We start from the raw sequence: 9,166 nt of genomic DNA, 5'->3' as shown, positions 1-9,166 counted from the left end.
GAAAGGACTAAAGATCAAGGTAGAGTTCCTCATAGAACAACTGAGAGTTCATCCGAATCTAAATAGAAGGACATCTCTTCAGATGATGAATCCAAGAATGCTGAAGATGCAGAATCAGGACAAAGGCTAGAGGAAGAGGTGGATTTGGAACATGAAGATCTTAATGATTATATGCTTGCATAGGACAGAGGTAGAAGATAAATCAAACCCCCTTAAGATATAATGAGGCTAAGATTGTGGCTTTTGCTTTCACATCTATAGAAGAGATCGAAATCGAAGAACCAAAGTCATATCAAGTAGCCAAGCAATTAAGGGCTAGAAGAAGTGGAAAGAAGCAATGGAGGAGTAAATAAAGTCACTGAAGCATAATAACACTTGGATTCTCTCCAAGAGACCTGAAAAGAAGAAGGTTATAGGGTATAAATGGGTTTTGAAGAGAAAGTCGGGCATTTGAGGTGTGGAACAACCCATATTCAAAGCAAGACTGGTTGCTAAGGGTTTCTCACAGGTAGAAGGAATATATTATAATGAAATCTTTTCTCCTGTTGGTGAAACATGTTTTAATCTGGGTTCTGTTATCATTAGTGGTATATCAGAATTTGAAATTAAAATAAATGGATGTGAAGACTGCGTTCTTACATGGAACTTTGAAAGTGCAGATTTTCATGAAACAACCAGAGGGTTTTGAGGAAAAAGGGAAAGAAGATTGGCTTTATCAGCTTCAGAGGTCTCTTTATGGTCTAAAATAGTCGCCTAAACAATGGAACCAGAGATTTGACTCTTTTATGCAAGACAATGCATTTCAGAGAAGCAATTTGGTTCCTGTGTCTATTTTAGAAAGCTTGAAGATTAGTCTCTAATATTTCTAATGATATATATAGATGACATGTTGATAGCAACAAAGGATTAATCAGAGGTCAAGAGATTGAAGGAAATGCTAGGAGCAGAACTTGATATGAAGGATTTGAGGTCTGCAAAGAAAATCCTGGGATGAATATTCAGAGAGATAGAATTGAAAATTGATTAACTCTGTCTCTAGAGGATTACATGCAGAAGGTTTTAACGATATTTGGAATGAACCAAGCAAAGGCTATGAAACTCCATTGGGGGCTCATTTCAAGCTAAGTTCGAGTAAGGATTCAAAGGAGTTTGATGAGTCATTCAAAGAAATAGTCTCATATTCAAGTGTTGTTGGTAGTATCATATATGCTATGATCGGAACAAGGCCTGATTTGGCTTATCCAGTAGGAGTTATCAGTAGGTTCATAAGCAAACTAGAAAGAGATCATTGGAATATTGTGAAATGGGTACTCAGGTACATTAGAGGAACACAAAAGTTGAAACTCAATTTTGTTAGGGAATCAAGTCTGAAAGTCAAAGGTTTTTGTGATTCTGATTATGCAGCTAATTTGGACAAAAAGAGGTCGGTGTCAGGGTATGTATTCACTGTTGATAGAAATGTTATAAGTTAAAAGTCCAGTCTGTAACATGTCGGAGCTCTTTCGACCACAGAGGTTGAGTATATGGCATTAACAGAAGCCATTAAGAGGGAATCTAGTTAAAGGTCTGAAGGAGGATCTCGGATTCAAACAAAAGATAGTGGAAGTGTTTTGTGATTCTCAGAGTACCATCAATTTGTCAAAGAACAACATGCAACATGAAAGAACCAAATACATAGATATCATATTTGTAATACCCGGCTAGACCCCGGCATCGGAATTCCTATTTTCCGGTGGAATCTCGGATGTTGGAAACCTCTAGAAGGGTAAAATATGTTTTTCTAAAATGTTTTCATGTGTTTTAAGGTTTTAAGTAAGAAAGAAATTGAGTTTTTGAAAGAAAAGCACCAAGGAAGGAAATCCAGGTTCGGCCGCCGAACCTCATGTTCAATCGCCGAACCTCATGTTCAGCCGCCGAACATGGTGCACTTTAGGAAGCACCTTTGGCCCCCGAAGGTGGTCTGGCCAGCCACCTATAAAAGGTCCCATGTCCGAAAATGGGCTAGTTTTCTTCTCTATTTTCGGGCAAAGGTGAGTCCATGCCCTTCCATGGTTAGTTTTGATGATTTCCTTCAAATCATTCATGTTTTTGACAAGTTTTAACTTGGTTTTGAAGTTTTAAGCTCAAAATCGAAGTTGTGAAGCTTGGAGACCTCCGGAATCCGTTTTTCCCAAATCTCCAAGTTGGGTCACGCCTTCTCTCGATCTTCAAGAGGTAAGCGTCGATCCTCACCCTCTTTGATGTTTTAAGCAAGTTTTATGAGGGGTTATGGGGTAAAGATGCATGATTAGGTTAGTTGTAAAATGTTAGGGTTTATGTGAGTTTAATGATAAAATGTATGTTATTATATGTTAAAATGTGATGTTGTTGGGGTATAGGTTAGTTTTAAGCCCCTAAATGCTTAAGAGTGTGTTTATGCATGTTTTTGCATGGTTTAGTTTGAGTTTGGAGGATTTGGGAGGCTAAATGTGCATGAGAGGCTGAGTGCTGCCATTCTGGAAGAACTCAGGTTCGGCAGCCGAAACCATGTTCGGCCGCCGAACCTGCCTGGGGAGGCAGTTCTGGTTGCGGAACCCTACCCCCGAAAGTTTGAACTTTCGGCTCTAGAGGGGAGTTTCGGCCGCCGAACCTGCCCCTGAAGGTTGGTGAGTTTCGGCTCTGGAACCACTTTCGGCCGCCAAACCTGCCACCGAAAGTGGCTGAGTTTTGGCTCTGGAGGGACTTTCGGTCGCTGAACCTGCCACCGAAAGTGCCCTGTTCAGCCTTTCTTTGCATGATTTCTATGATTGTTTTATGGTATTTTAGGGGGGTTTTTGGGGAGATGTTTAGAGTCATGTTAGTGTATGTTTGGTCCCTCATTTGAGTCCACCTGGGTAGGTTCGGACCCGAGAAACCGAGGACCCCAGCAGTGAGGTAGCTGCTTTAGAGTCTTCTCAGAGTCAGCCTGAGGTGAGTAGAATGAATCTTTATGTTTTAAAGCAAATAAATTTCAAGCATGTTCATGCATCATGAATGCCATGATATATACTAGGTTGTTTGCATTAGAATTCACGAATATGTTGCATTGCATACTTTGATGTTGTTGTGGATGGATGTTGGATGACCCATTAGTCCTCGGTATGATATGATGATGATGATACGGTATGGAAGTCCAGTGAGGCCCATTCTACGCCCCTGGCACAATATAAGAGAAAAACCAGTGAGGCCCATTCTACGCCCCTGGTATATTGGAATGTTATGTTATGTTATGTTAAGAGAAAGACCAGTGAGGCCCATTCTACGCCCCTGGCACCATTGGAATGTGTAAAGGACTATTGGTGACAAGTCCATCCTTGATGTGATTTGTTTGTGATGTGATGCATTCCATGAAAGCATATGATTTAATATACTATTTTACTGTTCTGCTCACTGGGCTCTAGTAGCTCACCCCTTTCCCTTAATCCCCCAGGTTTGCATGTTCGGGATTGTAATACCCGGCTAGACTCCGATATCGGAATTCCTACCGTCCGGTGGAATCTCGGATGTCGGAAGCCTCTAGTAGGGTAGAAACATGTTTTCATAAAATGTTTCAATGTATTTCATGGTTTTAAGTAAAAAGGAAATAAGTTTTTGCATGAAAATAATCTTGGAGGAAGACCCAGGTTTGGCCGCCGAACCTCAAGTTCGGCCGTGATAGGCGGTTGTCGAAGCCGTCAAAAATAAACCTATTATCAATCAACAAATAAATTTGCAGATAGTGGCAATAGGGTCGAACCACAGGGAATTGACACTAAAGATCTTCCTAATAATGACTAAGGCAAGTAATAACAAATAAGTAAAAGAGGGGGGTTTGTTTTGATGAGTTAAAATCTAAAAGCAAAAGAGAACAATAATTTAATTGAAAAGGAATTTCAGTGAGAAAGAGATTCTAGCTGAAGTATGAGTCTAATTCAGTTTGTTCAGAATTGATCATTGATTATTAAAGACTCCTATTTGATTTCAATAAATTAGTTTTGGTTGTGGAAGACGCTTCTCACAATCCAAATTCCTCCTTAGTTCTAGTTTGATTAGGAAACGTTCGTTAATCAAACACTAATCAACAAGTTGCCAAGGAACGTCCTTGGGGCATTATAGCATCGAACAACTGTTGATTGCATTAAGACTTAGAGAAACCCAATTCTATTCTTGCCAACCGCGTGGTCAAGTTTAGATTATGCAACCTGATTAAATGTGTATTTGAACAACCTAAGCAATTACGGACCTAAATCATTCAAACAATATTACTTAAGCAAATTAAAAGCAATGGGCCCTTATTGATTCTAAAAGCAAAGTAATATTTATAGAAAAGATCAGATTGCATAAATATTGAAACAAACAAGAGTTCAACAATGGAGTATTAAACCTCCCAATTCATCACAAATCTGAATATTCTCAACTTCAACTAGAAAATAAGGAAATTAGCCACTCATGGTGGACTAAATACACAAAAGATGGAAAAGAAAAGAAAAAGGAAGATGCTGGAGAGTTTCTGGCGAGTGAGTTGCTGATCCAAGATGATGCCTTGCTGGTTTGGAGGCTCTCCTTTTATAGCTGCAGATTTCCATCCATCTAGGGTTTCAAAATCCCTTTTTGATTTGGTGTTTGACTCCTCTTTTGATGTTGAATTTAATTGCAATTGGAATTCCTTGGATGAGAAGTTCTTTTCGTGGCTCTTGGATTTGTATTGATAGTGATTGAGTTCGATTTGGACTTCTGAAAATTTAGATTTCTGTTTTCTGCCCAAATTCCCGCTCTGCTGTCAGTTTCTGTTGTGAAAGTGATTTGCCCGGTGATTTGACCAGTTTCTTCAAGTGATTGGGCAAATCACAGACCCGATCACGTTTCTGCGAGTCAGTTCTCTCTGTCTTTTGCGAGTGATTTGGCCAGTGTCTTCGAGTGTCCTGGGCAAATCACTGACCTTATCACTTCTGCCTGTTGCCTTCAGGTTTCTGCTTCAGCCTGATTTGGGCAAGCAGTGGGCAAATCACTGGGCAAATCACTGACCCGATCACTTTTCTGTCAACTTTCTGCACTTTTTCTCCAATTCTCCAATTTCTTCCTTTTCTGTAAAAACAAGATAAAAACCATAAATTAAGCTAAAAAATGTGTAAATAAGCAATAAAAAAGATAATAAAAATATGGCTAATTTATGCTTGATCAAATACCCCCACACCTAGCTTTTTGCTTGTCCTCAAGCAACAAATAACTTAGCCAATCAAGCCCCCTTTTTCCTTAGAACCTAAACACCACTTAATCAGCCCCCCCTAGACTCCTAATCTGAACTATCACAGTATAGAGTACATGCACTAAGGTCATCCTCTCCTTTCCTTGTTTCCTTTCACCTACCATGGTCAAGGGAAAGGTTTTTGATTCAATCATGCTTATTCTTTTATGTTAGGTTTAATGTAACCCCTAGGAGTGACTTGCCACCTTCTCTCTTTCTCCTTTTTATTTAATTTTTATTTTCAGCAGCACTTATTCTTATCCTTGCCTGAAAAAGTCACTAACCTTTTTACGCGATTGTGTACATGGGTGATACACCCCCGGTTACTCAGTTAGTCACTTGTTCAAGTGGCTACTAGCTCTGTTCATAGTCTAGACCATCGAAACTTATTTGCTTGAAAAAGTTACTGACCTTTTTACGCTATTGTGTACATGGGTGATACACCCCCGGTTACTCAGTCAGTTACTTCTCCAAGTGGCTATTAGGCTCAGTTCATAGTCTTAGACCATTGGAACAAGTTTGTGATTTGTGCTTTGTGCTGGTTTGTCATGATAGTTTAGGCAAATCAGCTCATAGGGAGTTACACTAGCTTTTTATTTGCATGTATTTTTATTTTTATTTCCCTTGACCACAACAAATTTAAGGATTCAATTCAAGTAAAGAACTTCCTAAGTGAAGGTAACATACTGTGAATGATTCAGTTTAGGCTTAAAGGGGTGGCAAATCAATGGGGTCATGAGATAAGGAAACTCTTTTAACCTTGTTATCGATGTTGAGTAGAGCAAAAGCTAAGACAAAATTCTGTGTGTGTGTGCAAAAAGTGTGAAAAAAAATTCTGGTGTGTGCAAAAAGGGGTAAGAATAATGCGAAAAGAAACAAAAAGAAACAGTAAGAAACAAAATAGGAAAAAAAAAAAAGAAATCAAAAGATGGTGTGATCAGTGAATAAATACTCTCCAGTACCCCCACACCTATCCCAAATATTGTCCTCAATGTTTGAATATATATATAGAGAAATAAAGGAGAAAAGGGAAAGGGACTTCCTGGCCTGTGGGTGATTTGACCAGTGACTTGGGCAAGCACTGGGCAAATCACTGGGCAGATCGCTAGGTGTATCACTTGGCAAGTCCGTGGGCGCATCAGTGGGCACATCGCTGGGCATAGCGCTTGGCACATTGCTAGTGAAATCACTGGGCGTACTAGTGGGCGCATCAGTGGGCAAATTGCTGGGCACATCAGTGGTTGCATCGCCTTCCTCATGACCTGCGGGATGTGTGGCAATGGTGGTTTCTGGTTCTGGCTCTGATCTAGGCGGTGGAGGTGGCGACTGAGTTCTTGGCCGTTTCTGGCCGTGATATGTCTGGACGGCCGGTGAGTCGGTGCGTCCTGTTGCTGTTTCAGTAGCCGGTGGCGTGTCGGTGCTGGTGGTGGCCGGTGGAGTGGTGTCCCACGTTTCATCGTCACTATCAGAGGGGATGGGTTTCGGCAGCCCTAGTTTCTTCCACATGAACGGCCCGCCGGTGGCCTTCATCTTAATTCTTACCATGGTGGTCTTGGGTTTGCCGGTAGGTCAGTGGTGGTCGGAGGAGAGAAATCTTGAAGAAGAAGAGATAAAATACAATAAGTAGCGTAAAAAGTAAAAAAAAAATAAAAGAAAAGAACTACTTAAAGTGATTTGGGTATGTGAACTGCCCTGATCATTTAATGCTGGCCCTCTGGATTCTTGACAGGGTGATTTGACCAGTGATTTGGGTAAGCAGTGGGCAAATCACTTGGCCAGATCGCTTCTCCTTTGCAGTTGCTGGGCTGGTACTGTTCACGCCCTTTTCTGATGATGTGCTTGATTTTGCGATTGGACCGGTGATCTTGGTCAAATTATCTGGGCAATTGGGCAAATCACTGCCCCGATCACTTGTGACTATGGTATATTCAGTCGATTTGCCCTGCGATTTGGGCAAGCAGTGGGCAAATCACTGGGCAAATCACTACATCTGGGCTGCCTCCCAGTAGCGCCTTGTTTTCTGTCTTGGGCTAGACTTCAGTGTCTTGCTCAGCAGTCTTGGGAAGGGGGATCCAAGGGAACCTCCTCCACAACATGGACAATAAAACCTTCATAGAATCTCTTCAAACGATGCCCATTAACCTTGAAAACCTTGCTTGTTTGTGGACTCCGTATGTCAATAGCTTCATGTGTTGTATCCTGTCTCTGATTCTGGTGAGATGAGCCTCCACCGAATGGTCTTGAGGTGCCTTTTATGTCCTCCAAGGTCCACCCAATTGCTTTTTTGTGCTTCTTTAACACATCAAGGAGCTTTTCCTCTTCTTCTTGGCTGAGCTGGTTAGAAATAATGACTGGAAGTGAATTTCCAGCTCCCAAGTAGGCATATTTGAGGTGGCTTGGCAATGGTTTCAGTTCTAGTGCTGATTTCTGCTGTTTGCTGTCTGATTTGGGCTGTGATTTGGGCAGATTATCTGGTGGTCTGGGCAAATCACTTTCTGTCAAGTCTGTCTGCTCCAGTGATTTGGTCTGTGATTTGAGCAGATTATCTGGTGGTCTGGGCAAATCACTGGGCAAATCACCCACATCCAGCAAGTTACAGCAGTTCGCTGTTTTTTCTGCTTCAGTGATGTTGCTGTCCACTTCTCCTTTCCTGCAAAGACCTTCATAAAGTAAGTTTTCTTGATCAAAATCAAAAATTTCTTGACTTAAATCATCAATAACATCAAGGCCATAAACAGGAGAAATATCATTGGGGAATTTCATGGCATCATAAACATTAAATTTGATAACTTCCTCTTCAAACTCCATAGTCAATGTGCCATCATGCACATCAATTTTTGTTCTTGCTGTGCTCAAGAATGGTCTCCCAAGTAAGATGTCAGAGGTGATTTTGCCCTTATCCTCCTCCATGTCAATCACATAAAAATCTGCTGGGAAGACTAGTTGGTCAACTTGTACCAACACATCTTCTAGCACTCCCTTGGGATGGACGACGGATCGGTCAGCCAATTGGATCACAATACTGGTGCCCTTGAGTGTACCTGCATTCAACAAGTTAAAAATGGAAAGTGGCATGACATTTATTGAAGCTCCAAGGTCACACACGGCCTTCTTTATTCCCACATTGCCTATCTTGCATGAAACCGCGAACATCCCTCTATCCTTGCATTTGGTTGGAAGTTTCCTTTGGATTACAGCTGAAACACACTCCCCCACACTTACCTTTTCACGTTCAGCAAGTTTCCTTCGGTTGGTGCATAGCTCTTTGAGAAACTTGGCATACCTTGGAATTTGCTTTACAGCATCAAGTAGGGGAATGTTGATTTCCACCTTGCGGAGTGTCTCCAATATCTCTTTTTCCTCTTTCTCCTTTTGGGACTTTGCAAATCTCTTTGGGAAGGGAGGAGGTATCTTGAATTTTTCTGCTGGTTGCTATTTCTGCCTTTGACTGGATTCTGCCTTCTCTGGTGATTTGGGCAAATCACTTTCTGCCTTCTTTGGTGGTTTGGGCAGATCACTACTGGACAACTCAGTTTGACCAGCGATCGGGTCAGTTTCTACTAGTGAACTGGGCAAATCACTGCCCTGATCACTTTCTGGCAGAATTTCTTCCATGCCCTGTTTTTGCAATTTTTCAGCCCTATTGTCTTGCAACTCCTTTCCACTCCTTAATGTGATGGCGCTAACATTTTATCTTGGATTTATCTCAGTTTGGGAGGGTAGCTTCCCTTGAGATTCATATTGCTCATTGAAGTGGCCATTTGGCTCACTTGTTTCTCAAGATTTTGCACAGTACTTGCTAAATTCTTCACAATTTCTTCAAGAGATGCATTGGAGTTCTGAGGTGCAGCTTGAGCTTGGTTCCTTTGCTGGTAGCTTGGATATTGATTTCCCCTTGCATAACTGAAATTTGGATGGTCCCTC

At 41.3% G+C, this 9,166-nt stretch overlaps 1 protein-coding gene across 1 annotated transcript; it reads right to left on the bottom strand.

The window, feature by feature from the left end:
• Nucleotides 1-1,558: 1,558 nt before the first annotated feature.
• Nucleotides 1,559-6,787, bottom strand: LOC122723082 (endoglucanase-like). The gene is made up of 2 exons (XM_043953836.1): nucleotides 6,361-6,787; nucleotides 1,559-1,566 (listed from the first exon to the last, which is right to left on the bottom strand). Exons 1-2 carry the CDS (start codon nucleotides 6,785-6,787, stop codon nucleotides 1,559-1,561), a joined length of 435 nt encoding a protein of 144 aa, XP_043809771.1.
• Between the last annotated feature and the right edge of the window lie 2,379 nt (nucleotides 6,788-9,166).

The sequence above is a fragment of the Manihot esculenta genome, chromosome 2 (genome assembly GCF_001659605.2).
Source record: "Manihot esculenta cultivar AM560-2 chromosome 2, M.esculenta_v8, whole genome shotgun sequence".
Taxonomy (NCBI): domain Eukaryota; kingdom Viridiplantae; phylum Streptophyta; class Magnoliopsida; order Malpighiales; family Euphorbiaceae; genus Manihot; species Manihot esculenta.
The sequence above is the reverse complement of the archived record's forward strand: the minus strand, read 5'-3'. Positions and strand labels throughout refer to the sequence as shown.